The following is a 16,243-nucleotide window of genomic DNA, read 5'->3' on the forward strand; positions in this document are numbered from 1 at the left end:
GAAGACCCAGGACACGCTGGAGGGACTATGTCTCTTGGCTGGCCTGGGAACACCTCGGCCTCCCCCCGGAGGAGCTGGAGGAAGTGTCTGGAGAGAGGGAAGTCTGGGCATCTTTGCTTAGACTGCTGCCCCCACGACCCGGTTCCGGATAAGTGGAGGAAAATGGATGGATGGATGGATGGATGTTTATTTATGAGGAAAATGTCATAAGATGATGAGAACAGCATTTTATTGTGAGAAACATTTGCTCTCAGAATTCAAACATCTCAAGAAAATGTCAACAAATGTCAAAACTACAAGAGGCAGGACATAAAAACTGAAGGAGAGAAGTCAAATACAGCTCCCAGGATGCTGTTCAGTGACAAACATCCAATCACAGGGCTTCACATTCTGCTTTGTGCACCTTCCACCACCTCACAGCATCATACCCCCTTGTATTTGTTATTGACAGACTGCTGGATATTAAGGCTTTATCACAGATGTCACTTTGTAGCGTTTAGAGCACTGTACCACAGTCAGAACATAAACATGCAGTTTGGTTTCATGCTCCCTGAGACTGCTGAGCCATAAAAGAAATGTGACAATGGAGATTTCAGGGGCCAAAGCTGGTCTAATATCCCAGTGGTTCCTGAAGGTTAGGGCAGAGTGAGAGCTCGCTGCTTTATGTCCCATCTCTGCAGAGAGGCAGGAGGAGGCAGAGATCTGCAGACAGAAGACACATCACAGCTGCTGAACACAGTCAGTGCTGCTCTCACTGTCTTAGCCTTCGTTTTGGTGTGTTCAAAGACTTTTTATTCAGCAACTTTTGTTGAGCATCTCCATTCAGCCCAGTTTAACCTGCAGCTGCTTGGACTGCCCAGTGGAGCACACACTGATGTGAAGTACAACCCCAGCTCTTCTGCTTTGTTCTTATCTATTTTGTGCTTTGATCTGATCCCGTTGCGGGAGCAGAGATGCCGGTGCAGATCCCGGACGACTCGGACTTCTCCTCGTTCAAGGATCAGTGTCTGAGCACTGACGGATGGATCAGCCACTACAACAAGGGAGGAGTGACGGTGTGGTGCCAAGAGGAGGAGAGCAAAACTGTGCAGAAACTCAAGGTGAGCCACAGAGGGTTTTACACTGTGTAAATTGCAGGTCTGAATGTCAGTGCAGTCACATGTACACTTTTTACAGTCATGTTTAGGATGTGAAGGATGCTGATGCAAAATCTTCTGGGGAACTGTCAGTGTTTTATTGCTGCATTCATGTGTATGGTAAACTTTAGTGCTGTAGTTGTTTAAAACTGAGCTGCTTTAATCTACTTTACAAACTGTGGGTAACTTCATCTGCATCATGTTCTACAAGCTCTCATATGTTTGACATTTTCACTGGACAGAGAAGAGATGAAAGGTTCAGGTGAATGTAGTTAAGCTACAACATCTGCCTGTGACAAGGAGCAGAAGTAAAAAGTGGTGTAAAGCAAACAGTAAATGTGCTCATGGTGCACCAGTGGAACTGCTCACAGTCAGTCCACTACAGTGTGGAGACAGATGAGCTGAACCTCTGATAAAGATGAACATAGTAATGTTCATGTAAATGTCAAAACATTCAGCAGCAACTCAAACCACATCACTATACTTGTTCTGCACAGGTAAAATACTGACATCACCACATTTACTAGTTGGCAGTGTCATACATGATACAACAGGTCTTAATACATAGTACAGGCTTTTATTTTGACAGTAAAGATAGCAGCTCTGCACATTTCACCCACAAATTAGACCACACATGGTTTCACAAATCATTCAAGGCGCACTTACTGGTTTTTCCCAGAGCTTTCAACAGCAACCAGAGGTCTTCCTCTGCAGGTTTGTTTGGCTGTCATGGAGACGTCATCATGTGACCTAACATCCTACAAGAGTGAGGGCATAAGGTGTGGTGACACCAGTCTGAATGTGTTGTTCTAGCTGCCACGGTTCTCCTGTGGACTCAGGCTGCCTCAGTGTCTCTGTCTCTGCATGTGACCCCAGACCACCTACTGCAGGACTCCTGGGTCCTCTGGGCTCTGAACATAGTTCTTTGTGTGTACTTACAGTATGTCATGTTGCATTAAGTAACAAAGTAGTATTCCTGCAGTTCAGACTGTGAGGAGCTTTATAGTGCCTACTATGGACATTTGTAACTTCAGGTATTTTGGGTTTTATTTGTGTAATGACACTGGGCACATAGTTTTAAGCAGCATTTATGGATGTAACTACATATTGAGGTGCTGGACACAGGTGATCCACAGTCATCCTGAGCCCATGTGGTTATATTGCTGATAGAAGAGTGGCGATTCTTGATGCTGCGCCATCTGAGGGATCAGAGAGCTCGGTCATCCGGCTCAGGCTCGGCCCTTTACGCACCGAAATCCCTCCAGATTCCTTGAATCCTTTAATGATGTTCTGCACCGTAGAGGGCGACAGATCCAGATCCCTCCTATCTTTCTTTGAGGAACTTTGTGTTTAAACAATTCAATGATTCTCTCACACATACAGTGCCTTGCGAAAGTATTCGGCCCCCTTGAACTTTGCGACCTTTTGCCACATTTCAGGCTTCAAACATAAAGATATAAAACTGTAATTTGTTGTGAAGAATCAACAACAAGTGTGAGGATCTCTGAATGATCCAATGTTGACCTAAATGACTAATGATGATAAATAGAATCCACCTGTGTGTAATCAAGTCTCCGTATAAATGCACCTGCACTGTGATAGTCTCAGAGGTCTGTTTAAAGCGCAGAGAGCATCATGAAGAACAAGGAACACACCAGGCAGGTCCGAGATACTGTTGTGGAGAAGTTTAAAGCCGGATTTGGATACAAAAAGATTTCCCAAGCTTTAAACATCCCAAGGAGCACTGTGCAAGTGATAATATTGAAATGGAAGGAGTATCAGACCACTGCAAATCTACCAAGACCTGGCCGTCCCTCTAAACTTTCAGCTCATACAAGGAGAAGACTGATCAGAGATGCAGCCAAGAGGCCCATGATCACTCTGGATGAACTGCAGAGATCTACAGCTGAGGTGGGAGACTCTGTCCATAGGACAACAATCAGTCGTATACTGCACAAATCTGGCCTTTATGGAAGAGTGGCAAGAAGAAAGCCATTTCTTAAAGATATCCATAAAAAGTGTCGTTTAAAGTTTGCCACAAGCCACCTGGGAGACACACCAAACATGTGGAAGAAGGTGCTCTGGTCAGATGAAACCAAAATCGAACTTTTTGGCAACAATGCAAAACGTTATGTTTGGCGTAAAAGCAACACAGCTCATCACCTTGAACACACCATCCCCACTGTCAAACATGGTGGTGGCAGCATCCTGGTTTGGGCCTGCTTTTCTTCAGCAGGGGCAGGGAAGATGGTTAAAATTGATGGGAAGATGGATGGAGCCAAATACAGGACCATTCTGGAAGGAAACCTGATGGAGTCTGCAACAGACCTGAGACTGGGACGGAGATTTGTCTTCCAACAAGACAATGATCCAAAACATAAAGCCAAATCTACAATGGAATGGTTCACAAATAAACATATCCAGGTGTTAGAATGGCCAAGTCAAAGTCCAGACCTGAATCCAATCGAGAATCTGTGGAAAGAACTGAAAACTGCTGTTCACAAACGCTCTCTATCCAACCTCACTGAGCTCGAGCTGTTTTGCAAGGCGGAATGGGCAAAAATTTCAGTCTCTTGATGTGCAAAACTGATAGAGACATACCCCAAGTGACTTACAGCTGTAATCGCAGCAAAAGGTGGCGCTACAAAGTATTAACTTAAGGGGGCTGAATAATTTTGCACGCCCAATTTTTCAGTTTTTTATTTGTTAAAAACGTTTGAAATATCCAATAAATTTCGTTCCACTTCATGATTGTGTCCCACTTGTTGTTGATTCTTCACAAAAAATTACAGTTTTATATCTTTATGTTTGAAGCCTGAAATGTGGCAAAAGGTCGCAAAGTTCAAGGGGGCCGAATACTTTCGCAAGGCACTGTATGTTGGCCAACTGGTGGTCCTTGGCCCATCTTTGGTCCTAAAGGGTTCGTCCTTTCCTGGATGCCACTGGCCCTGAAATGCAGCCGACCCGACTTTCTCTGATTTGGGGTCACAGTGGATTCCCAGACATATTCACACAAACTGATTTACATTACCGCATGTGGTCAGCTGTCACCGGCTGATGTTCCTGTTGCTCTGAGCAGGTGCACTTCCTCCTCCATCAGTCACTGTAAATATTTAGTTACAAATAAACCAGTGTGTGTGATTCAACTTGTTTCAGTGTATCAACGTGTCTGTGTAAACACAGATGTTAGAACTGGACTCAGCAGCTGCAGCCGGTGGCTCCTCACACACAGCGATTAGTGTCTGAATCACACGAACGGAACGTTAACAGGTGACCAGTTTGGTCACTGATTAATCGCTGAGGTCATTTTCAGGCGTCTCATATTGATTTTTCAGTCAGGACAAGGCGAGCTAGTGTCCTCTCTCCTGTTGCATACTGGGATAGACTCTAGACTCCATAAAGGGTACAAGACGATTATTGATTAGTGCATGAGAGCATTATTAGTGGATTATTAGGTGACATGTTCTGTCTTTTAGCTGTGCTCTGTTTGACCATCAGTTTAACTGATCTTATATAATAATAATTCTGCATCTGACCTGACAGTTGTGATTTACAAACTGAAGGGTTAAAGGATGATTTTAGAACAAGCAGCAGATTAATCAAAAATGAAAATCATTTGTCATTAGCAGAGGCACTTTGTAAAATCAGCACAGAAAGTGCTGCATGAATACTATTTATTTATTTATTTATTCATTCAGAGATCATCTCTGGTGTATACTGCCCTCGGTTGCCATGGCAACAGCTGTTTTACTAACATCAGTAAAAGCTACGGCTCTGCTGTCTGACAGCTGACAGATGCACACAGAAACTGGAGTGTTTGTGTGAAGGTGCTGGATCCATGCTTTGCTTGGTGGCTCCTCAGTGGCAGCGTCTGTGACCAGAGCCTTCTGCAGAGGGAAGGCTCAGCGTCAGCTTGCTGAAAAATTTAGAGTGGAAAGGAAAACATAGTGGCTGGAAACCTGAGGATGAAGTTGAAGAGACAGCAGAGAGAAACCAGTCCAGCTCAGAGCTTCTGTTACTTTCCTGGAATATTTCCAGTTTGGAGACTTGTCTCCACAACATGTATCTGACAGCTGGAATTATTACTGGTTAGATTCACTTTTACAGGACAAGTGGGAGATGAAACACTTATAACTAACACTTATAACTGAAATAAGGAGGCGACAGGGGTGCGGTGGGTAGAGCAGTCGTTTCCCACCCAGAAGGTTGAAGGTTTGAATCTCAGTGCCAGCAGTCTGTTGAGCAAGACACTGACGCTTTCTTTATGGTTGAAAACAAACTAAATCTTAACAGAGGTGTTGAAACATTCCTACATCTTATCTATGGGGTGCAACAACCACTTTTTCCTAAGCATAATTATTTAATTTAGAGAGAAACGCTGATCCTTACATCTATAAAATATTTGAAGAACAACACACTACGTCTTTGGGGCTGCTGGTCAGTCCTATTTGCATGGGGCTGCTGGTCAGTCCTATTGGCATGGGAAACCCTAATAAAATCTTTTAATGTTATAAAACCACACAAAAAATCTATTAAAGATGAAAAGTTGCACAAATACTTTGACATCTGTAATTACGTGCCATAAAATCTGGATGAAAGTTTCCAGCCGTCTGGTGAAGATCTGTAGATCCTGGTCTTTGCAGATTTTATGTGGCCACTTGTTAAGTAAGCCTTGGAATTTGCAGATTGTGTCTGCCCGCAGGTCGCCGAAGAGCTGACAATGAGGATGATGGTAGCTGCAGGTTTAATAATTCAGGAAGTCTTTCTGAAGCAGCGAGGTGCTTCTTCTCACACATGAATTATTAAAGTTTGCTCTGGAGCTGGTGACATCTCAAACTGAACCTGAGCAGGAGACACAAATATACAAAGCAGAGAATGGAAGAGAAATACAGTGTTAACTGGTTCACCTGTGGACAGGCGCTGGGCAAACTGAGGTCTAACGCTGTACATCTGTACAAGTGTCACACATGTTCTCATACATTCTTATCAGGTGATGGATATAAGTTTCAGCTCTGTGGGTGCAGGGCAGAGGCGGGTCCAGGATGGGTTTAGCCTAGCTCAGCACAAACACTGGGAGCAGGGGGAACTGTCAGCCTGGTGCCAACATTAGCTTGCTTGTGTAAGCTGATCTAATGTTCAGTCAAATCCATGTGCAGTTCAGCAGCCCACACATTAAATCCTCTTTATCTCCCACCTTTATTCAGTGCTGCTGTGATGGTGATGACTTATGCAACCCTGCCAGCCTGAGAAGGTTCAGAATATGAATTTATACTGATGCATAATCTAGTCTTGTGCTCAGGGAGCAGATGAGAATTAGCTTTGAAGAAACAACCGGTGTGAATGCTGCAGCTCCAGGCCCCTCACTAGTAAACACACACACACACACACACACACACACACACACACACACACACACAAAGATTTAACTACATGTGTGTGTCTGAAGACCACGCCACCAATTTCTCTCAGGAACTCAGAAATGAGATTTGGGCACAGATATTGATTTTCTACCTACGGGAGCTTTTTGAGTTCAGGTACATGCAGACTGATCCAAACTGGTCCAACTTCTTCTTTGACCCACAAACACACAAGGTTGCACTGTTGGATTTTGGAGCTACTCTGGGATTTGATAAAAGCTTCACTGATGCGTACATTAAGATTATTAAAGCAGCTGCAGATCAGAACATAGCTTGGACCCAAGGTTGATCTTAGTAGGTCACAGGTCTGTAAGATGACTGGAGAGCTGTTTGTGGAGCTACACTAACAGGCTGTCCTGCTTCCAGTGTCTGTGCTAAGCTAAAGATTTCCTGTGTCCATAGTGAAAACACAGACTGTGTCCAGAATCACTTTGTTTTCTGTATGTTGCAGATCATTGCTTGATCAGAGGTTCATAGGTTTGGGAGTGTGTGTGCGTCTGCTGTGAGCTGCACTTCCCATTGCTGACCCAGCATAATGAACTGGCTGATACAACAGCTGAAGACAAGGCATCAGTACAAAAGGAGAAAAGAAAAGCTGCCGTCATCAACCTGATTTACACTGACTTTGTCCGTGTCCCAGCCATAAAACCAATGATTTTGTCAGCCGGTGGGCTGTCTCCTTCCTCATCAAACATTGCCTCTGGAGCAGTTTTGTAGTTTTACTGAATTAAGAGGAAGAAGAGACCGGACCGTTTCACGTTGTTTCGATGTTTCACCGTGGACAGAGCTCTGTGCTAAAACCACCCAGAGACTGCCAGTGTGGCCATGGATCAAGCTCACATGGGAACAGATTGTAAGGTTCAGACAGCTTCACAGTCCCAGTATCTGTTATGGGGGGGGGGGACTAAATGATATGAGTCACACTCCTAAAAAGTGTCTTCTAAAGCCTCTACATGCTTCTTGTTCATCAAACCTTGGTTCCCCTCTGGAGCTAAGGTATGAAGCATCCTCAGGAAGATATAAGTGTCCTGTCAAACAGTCTGGCCTGCTGTGGCACAGAGAACTTCAGGAAGTAAAACCAGTGCTCACTGGAAAAGCTGGTCTCTCTCCAAAACTGATAAAGTGGGGCCATGTGGACCAGAGGTTGAGGTGCTGCCAAGCAGACTTCAAACAGGAGCTTCTTTCTAATGACTCATCTGGAGTTTAGGCAGAATAAACAGAAACTTTCCTTGCAGGACTAAGACTGACTGCTGCTGAGTGATGGATAGATAAAGACGTAAAGCTCAGGACTTCATGAATGATTAAAGCTGCAGCAGATCTGTGCTGATTGAGTTACACAGGGAGTTTTACAGTGATGAGCCTCACAATATCTGATGACTGCAGCTCAGTCGAGCCCAACGTGCGATTACAGCGGTGGAAAAAAGTGACGTCCTACAGTAGGCAGCCGTCTCACATGACGTCCACTACAATGACAGGGAGGAGGGATGCTCTCCGGCCGGGCTCCTCACAAGAGCTCGCAAACAAACAAGTTTGTGTGGGAGAACATAAAGATGTGTTTAGCATTTTCTGGCAAATGTTTAAACAGAAATTTCTTTTAAAGCTAGTTGAAGCCAAGAAAATGTGGACACAAGACTTTGAAAGCAATTCCTTTTTAGCTGTGCATAGAAAACAAGACGGACAAACAAAGAAGGCAAAACAGGGTGAAAACACATCAGATCTGTATGAAGAAGAAAAGGCTGAGGTCAGGACCTCACTGGTGCACTACAGGTCCACATTTAGTTCACGTTAGCAGCCTAACAGGTCAGGCTGAAGTCGCCTCCATCCCACTGCTGTGGTTTGGGCCAGGCAGACACTTCTGGCTCAAGCAGCACCAGTGGTTGAAGCAGGAGAAGTACAAACATGCAAAAGCGCTTGCAAGGAGGCAGGAGCTCTTTGGTGGTCATAGACTTCACTCCTTATTTTATGGAATGAGGTTTATGTTGTGTGGCCATTACTGGGACGTCCTGAGCTGATCAATGGTCTCCAGACCAGTGACCAGACCAGTGACACATGGGTGGATGTGCAGGCAAAGAACATGATGTGAAACCTAGCATGAGAAATGGGAATTTTCCTGACATGGGAATAATAAAGGACTACTTATTCTTATCCTTATCCTTATTTAGTGGGGGCGACAGTGGTGCGGTGGGTAGAGCAGTCCTTCCCAACCGAAAGGTTGAAGGTTTGATTCTCGGTGTCTGCAATCCATGTGTCAAAGTGTCCTTGGGCAACACACTGAACCCCACAAGGTGCCTGTGATGGCAGCGCGTATGCACGCAGCGGCCCTTGGCTCCAAACATAATTTTGTTGTACGTGTCACAATGACAATAAATAAAGCTTCTTATTCTTATTGCCTTCCCAGTCACCAGGTCTCAGCCCAGTTGAACAGCTATGGGAGATGTTGGAGCGGCGTGTTAGACAGCGTCTCCACCACTGTCATCAAAACCCCACATTAGGGAACATCTGGTGGAAGAAGGGTGTTCATCCCTCCAGGAGGGTTCAGAGACTTGTAGAGTCAAGGTGGAGCTGTTCTGGTGGCATGTGGGGTTAGGGTTAGCACCTCACTGGGACTCTCTGTGCCTCATCTGTCACCCCTCTGTAGCTCTTTTAGTCAGAGGACTGTACAGCATTACATTCAGACCAGGTGTCAGAAGCGTAAATAAAGTCCAGCCCCACCCTGAACAAACTCACTTCTTAACAAACTCTCCGTCCATGCAGGAGGAGACATCCACTCATTCTAAAACCATATCCACCCTCATGCCCGATAAATTCTCCTTTCACACAGGAGTTACATGTGAATGTCATGAGGGAACTAGAAAGATGCATTTCCTGAGAAAAATGGTTGTGGATGCTGAACTGTTGAAGGATTGCCCTGAAAATGTTGAAATGCCTGAAATGAGCAGCAGGGGGCAGGGGCAGGTTACCTCTGGTGGACAGGCAGGAGATGACAGCGTCTGGAACGTCCCCTGCTCTAGGGTGCGTTTCTGTCTGTTGTCTCAGTAATGAAAACAAAACAGGAGATATAACTCAGAATCTCTCTGTGAAACTGTATAACATACATCACTGAGGATAAATAACACAGAGCCCTCTCAGTACAGCACAGACTGCAGCCTCCACAGTGTTCACACAGGTGAATCAACACCTGTGTGAACACACACTGAACATCTCCTTCATGAAGGAGGATTCACTGCAGGTCTGTTGGATTAGATGGAGACAGGTGTTCCCAGTGAACTGACCACTGAGTGTGTGTTTTGTTAAACCGGCTAAATTACCTTGAGGACACGCCTGTGCACACGGCAGGTTTCTGACACCAGGATGTCATATCACCAGGTTACAGGTGAGGACGGGCGGTGTCACAGGTTTGTTTGTCTCTGACAACCCGACTGAGGGCTGACACTGACCTCACACCTCATTTTGAATCTGGAGGCAGGAGTCTCTGAGTGATATGTCACATTGAAATGTTAAACACACACACCTGTAGCCAGGTAAGGCCTGATCAGTGCTGTGAGTATTATGTCATTTTAAGTGTACTGTAGGAGCACAACGAGTCGACTGTGTATTCACTAGCCTGCTCAGTCAGTGAGTGCTACTGTCTCTGCTTGTGTCCCAGATGAGGATAGTGTGTAAAGATGTGACGGCAGCGACCCTGTACGACGTCCTCCATGACACCGGCTACCGCAGGAAGTGGGACACCAACATGATCGACACGTACGACATTGGCAGACTCACCGTCAACGCAGATGTCGGATATTACTCCTGTCAGTTCCCCTCTTCAGTAAAAACGTTTGTTGGAAGGGAACAGTTCAGAAATGAGCTCAGCATCTATGGCCTTGATCAACTGTACTGTTTCAATCCAAGTGTCAGGCGGGTTTTAACGTACTGTATGTGTGTGTTGTTTCAAGGGAAATGTCCAAGCCCTTTGAAGAACAGAGACTTTGTGACAATGAGATCCTGGCTTCCCCTGGGCAATGACTACCTGATCATCAATTACTCCGTCAAACACCCGGTGAGAATTTACATTTACTGCATGTTAATGGTGAATTTACGTCCACCTACTCCGCTGTCTTACCCCTCTTTCTTAGAATCATGTTCCTGCCAGAAACAAAGTGTTGGTTTTCATCATAAATAAAATGTGCTTTTCCAAAACCCAAACCTACTCTCCCTAATGTCTTCTCAACCTACCGGGTCTGGTGAGGCTCAAACTGAGTAACTATATGGTTAGACAGCATGTTTTTAAGGTGTTCAGGCCCAAATACTACAACTTCAGTTTTGTCAGAGCTTAGAAGTAAGACGCTACATGTCATCCAGACCTTTACGTCTTTAAGACATGTTTGAAGTTTGAATGTGTTTCTGTCCTGCTGGGATGAAAATATTCAGTGTGGATTTTTAACTAGTTTTACCAGCTGACTGTTCAGTTAAACACAGAGGGAAGCCGCACAGTTACTGAAAAAGAAATACTATGAAAAATAGAGTCAGTAAATCCTGGTAAAAACTCATTTGTGACCATATAACCCAGTGGTTTCCAGAGTGGGAGCTGTGGGAGCTATGGGACCCTCGCACTGCCACACATGTATGTCAAGTAACCATATGTTAATGTTTTCAAATGAAATCACTGTCAGGCCCAATAACCCCTGGTCTCTGAAAACAGAGCTCAAAGAAAGGCTGATACAGCTCAGACCACCATAGAGCTGACTGAACCAGAACCAGAACCAGGACCAGACTGAACGCTTCTTCCAACAGACACAGCTTTCTGCTCCACACATCTAAGAGATCTGGTACAGTGGAAGAAACATTGGCACCCACACCCTGGATCCCACACTTGGTCGTCTGAAATGCAAATGAGTCACAATAAAGTCACAAGGAATGTTTGTACATATGTATGAGTTTGGTTTGGAGTGAGGGGCTTATCCAGCAGACTGTCCAAGCATTTACAGTATGTGTGTAGCTGTGGATTTACTGCTCTCGTTCATCCAGGTTGGACTTTACAGAATAGGAATTGAGTGATGCCAACAAAGGTGGATACTTGTGTCTAAAGATGTATGTATGTCTGCAACCTGAGGTTCACATTGAGCAGGTGACAGGTGGTTCCTGGTGTTGGAAGATCTAATCGATCCCTTAGTGAAACTGTGAAGTTGTTGAATTTGGGTTAAAACAGTGAATTAAGCCTTTAAAGTGTCTTCTTCTTTTGTGTTTGTCTCCTCAGCAACATCCTCCCAAGAAGGACTATGTCCGAGCTGTGTCTCTGCTGACCGGATACCTGATCCAGTACAACGGAGCCAACTGCTGCACCCTGTACTACCTGACCCAGGTGGACCCCAGAGGTGAGGCCAACACAGGCGACAACACTGACCTTTACAACACAACGCGCACAGACACCCCTTTACCTGTCAACCACTGCAGGCCTGCAGTTTACACTGTCACAAAGTGGAGCTTATATTTAAGAAACTAAAATAGAATAAAAGTAGAATAAATACAGAATAAATAGAATATGAAAACTGAATTAAAGTAATAAGGATAAACTAGATGGTACAACCGAATAGGATATGAAGAAACTCAAAGCCATGTGGTCAGCATCACTGGGGCGTCGGTGATGACATGCACAATAAAGACACAGCCTCACAGTAATGTCCTGTCCTCTGTGTCTGCAGGGTCTTTACCAAAGTGGGTGGTGAACAGACTCTCACAGTTTGTGGCTCCAAAGGTAAAACCAGCAGATTCAGGTTCTTGTCCTCTCAGATCCAGGTGGAGGACCCGTCTCTGTCCCATCGTGTCTCACTGTGTCTCTGTCCTGCCAGGCCATGAAGAAGATCTACAAGGCGTCTCTGAAGTATCCGGAGTGGAAGAAGAAGCACAACCCAAACCTGAAGCCGTGGATGTTCCCGGAGCAGAACGCGCTGCCGTGCATTAGCGTGTCGGAGCTGTCGGTGCAGCGAGCCGACTCCTTGGAGAACATCGATGAGAGCGGTCTGAACGAGGACAAGACGCACAACAGCGACGACGAAGACACTTAGACACAACACAGATAACTGCTCTCTCATTCACTGTCTGTCTGTTTGTTTGTTTGTTTGTTTGCAAAGATAAACTCTGTTGATCCCACACAGGAAGGTCTAGATACAGACTGATCAGCCCTGGACCAGACTCACACCACCTGGTTCTGGTCAGGTGACAGTTGGATGGAGGTTAGCTGGAAACTGAGCCAGGCCACCAGACTCCAACCCCAGATCAGAAGAAGTTGAGACTGTATGTCAAATCAAAATTCAAACCGAAAACAGTGATGTGTAAATCACCTGTGTCCTGTGTTACACTGAAAACAACACAGCAGCACATTGTTTGATGTGATCTTTGGTCAGTTTTATTCTTTGTTCATAATAAACACTCACTTCAATCCTGCAATCAAGTGGAGTCGTCATTTCATTGTTTTACCTCATTACTGGCCCTGAAATGCAGCCGGCCCAACTTTTGTTGGAGCGTGTTGCAGCATCAGGATTGAAGTAAGCGTTTATTATGAACAAAGAATAAAGTTGATAAGGTGTCACATCAAACAATGTGCTGCTGTGTTGTTTTCCATGTAACACAGGTGATTTACACATCACTGTTTTCAGTTTGATTTTTGATTTTACATACAGTCCCAGCTTCTTCTGATTTGGGGTTGTACATGCACTAATAAGGATATTTGGAACAAATGGTTTTTAATCACAATAAGCAGAAGAACATATGGGGCATACTTTTGATTCTACACTATGATTCAGTTCTTCTGGCTCTTTAGGAGCTGGTTGTGACTTTCACATGAGCAATAAGACATTGTCAGTCAGTCTGGTCCTGGTCTGATCAGATCAGCCTCCTGGGTTTTACTGCAGAGCTGAACTGACTTGTATTAGGACTGAACAGAGACGGGGGGAGAGCAGGGTCCCATCTACCGAACCTTTTACCCTGACAACAATAAATAAGAAACAGTTTCAGGATTTCATTGGCCTGTGTTGGAACCAGACAGCTGCAGACAGAGGTCAACGTATCCCCTCTGACCTGGGGTTAGGGTCAGCAGCACTTTCACTCTGTGCAACAGCTGGAAAGTGACACATCTTCTGTTTATTAGTTTTAGACTTAGAATATTTATTAAATATGACCTTTGATATTTAAATGCAGTTAATTAAATCATGTCATGTGTCAGCAGGTGTGTATGTTGGTGTGTGGCGCCCTCCAGTGGACATGTGACTGTATTCCAACAACTTGAACATGAATCCTCCTCAGTTCTTCCACTAAACCTTTGTTAAACACACCACCCTCGGCTCTTAGCAGGAAAAGCTTTAGTCTGAAACCGTTTCAGCTTAATATGAAAGAGACTTGTTGCTCTGAAGGGCATCTGTGCAGCATCACTGTGTTGTGTCCGTTGTTGAGAACTGAATCCACACGTTCGACTTCAAATCAGCAGTTAGTCTCTGCTTTGTCCAACAGTTTCTACTTTTATCGATAAAGTGGATATTTTCTGTCATTGACATGTTTTCCTGAACTGTCTGACATCAGGTTTCAGTCTACTGGTTACTGACAAGACGCTCAGCACAAACAGCTGCTAGCATTGTGTTTTCCCTGAAATGAAAATCCTGGCCCCCATATTCTTCTAAAATAACTGATGTTACCAAAAATAACGCGAAACAGAATGAGTCAAATAAAGTGAAGGAAGAGGATTGTGGCTGAGTTTGTGCTGGAAAAGGACCACAGTGTGCACACACAGGCCACAGTGTGAACTCAAGAGTCAGCCACTGAAATCAGCTTGAACGATCTGAAGTCTAATTCCTGGACCACATTCAGCAGTTTTTCCCTTTAACGTTACTGACATTATAATCATTTGTCTGAATTTGAGCATGTAAAGCAGCTTTAAAATCTTTTCCAGTGTACAAGTATAAAATCCTAAACATCCTGACGTTTCTGAATAAAACACTTTTTACCTGTTACATTGTCACGTGATTCACATTCACACAGTGCTGTATCAGGCCACAGGGTGGCGCTGCAGGTGACCTGAGCATGTCCACCACACAGTGAAGGGACACCTCTGTGCCAACAGGCATGGCTTCATGTTTATGTGACAAATCAGAAGCTGGAGGACCTGGTGTCAACATCTGTCATTAGCAGAAACAACACGTACTTTTTGTGTTTTATAACCTGATGGCTGCAAACCCAGTAGAACCATGAGACTCTATTGATCCCAGTGGGAAATCCACCAGCTACCCAGTAGGATGTAAAGTACTTCCCCGTATAAGTATATAAGGTAGTTACCATCAGCTCCACCTTTACCAGCTGCAGCATTAAAGTGATGGACACAGTAATTAGTCACTATGATCCAGTATCAGAGACGTTACTGGGACACAGGCCCAGTACTGGTACTCTGAATACTTCAAATGCATTCAGGTGCTGATCCTTTTGTTTTGAAGGCAGGAGTTGTGCTTGAAACTGAGTATTTCTACACTGTTGTACTGGTAATTTTCTTGGAGTAAAGTGTCTGAGTGCTTCCTGCACCACCAGTGTTCCTGTAGGGCTGCAGTGTGTTGCTGCTCTGCCAGACACATATTTATTATGAGTGAAGACATAAACACTGATGCCAAACAGATGCAGAGCCATGAAGCCGTCTGCAGGTCAATCATGCTCTGAGCAGTTATAGCTGAGATGCTGCAGGCGGCAGCTGAGCTTGTTTTCCCGCAGTGATAAGAAAACTGTATGGGTGGCTGTGGCTCACGAGGTAGGGCAGTCGTCTCGCTGACCAGCAAGTTGGTGGTTCAACTCCCTGTCTCCCCGCATGCCTAAGTGTCCCTGAGCAAGACACTGAACCCCGAATTGCTCCCGGTGGCTTGATTAGCGCCGTTGTGTGGCAGCTGTCGTCATCGGTGGGTGAATGGTGGTATGATCTCCCTGTAAAGTGCTTTGGAAAAAAGCGCTATATAAATACAGTCCATTTACCAAGAAAACTGTATGTGCCACTGCATCCTTCTTTCTTCCTGAAAAATGCAGCTGGGCTCCAACTCCCCTCTAGGCCCTATTGTCTCAGGCACTTCCTGTTTCCTGTCTGCACAGCTCTGATTGTTGTTTGGCCAGCGAAGAGGAAACTCCACCGCTGTCCAGCTTCTTAACGCTCTCAGGACAGGACACAGAGACTGCTGAGGACTTCCTCAATGCTGAACTGAAGAACTGGGTCCACTGCAGTCCAAGAGCGGGAACATGGGTCCTCTAGCCTACCAGTACAAGTCCAGGGATCAGAGGTAGAGGAAGTACTCAGAGAAGTACAACAATGCAAAAATACTTTGTTACAAGTAAAAGGCCTGTATTCAAATCCTAACTTAAGTAAATATAGTGTTTATTTGTCATATGCACAGTTAGGAAACGTGTTTCCCTGTACAATGAAATTCTTATGTCCACATGAATGCCACAAAATACAAATAAAATATAACATAGATAAATAAATAACACACAATCTAAGGCACTTTATGCAGCAGATGCAGCAATATAATAAAAGAATATAAGAGAATGTATGCTGCATGGGAGCAGCATGTGCAGCAGTCAACAGTCAATGTGCATTTATGCATTGTGCAAACTGAGAATGTAAACAATACTGTATTTCCTGGTAATAAAGAAAGAGGGAAGGAGAGTTTTTCAGTCTAGTGGTCG

The 16,243-nt window shown here is 44.7% G+C and overlaps 1 protein-coding gene across 1 annotated transcript; it reads left to right on the forward strand.

Moving 5' to 3' along the window:
• Nucleotides 1–738: 738 nt before the first annotated feature.
• Nucleotides 739–12,813, forward strand: stard15 (StAR-related lipid transfer (START) domain containing 15). Its single transcript, XM_020594110.1, has 6 exons — nucleotides 739–1,100; nucleotides 10,200–10,347; nucleotides 10,492–10,595; nucleotides 11,793–11,910; nucleotides 12,238–12,290; nucleotides 12,385–12,813. The coding sequence occupies exons 1-6, from the start codon at nucleotides 954–956 to the stop codon at nucleotides 12,598–12,600; spliced, it is 786 nt and encodes a 261-aa protein (XP_020449766.1). The 5' UTR covers nucleotides 739–953; the 3' UTR covers nucleotides 12,601–12,813.
• Nucleotides 12,814–16,243: the final 3,430 nt, after the last annotated feature.

This window comes from Monopterus albus, unplaced genomic scaffold, assembly GCF_001952655.1.
Source record: "Monopterus albus unplaced genomic scaffold, M_albus_1.0 scaffold21.1, whole genome shotgun sequence".
In the NCBI taxonomy this organism is placed as follows: domain Eukaryota; kingdom Metazoa; phylum Chordata; class Actinopteri; order Synbranchiformes; family Synbranchidae; genus Monopterus; species Monopterus albus.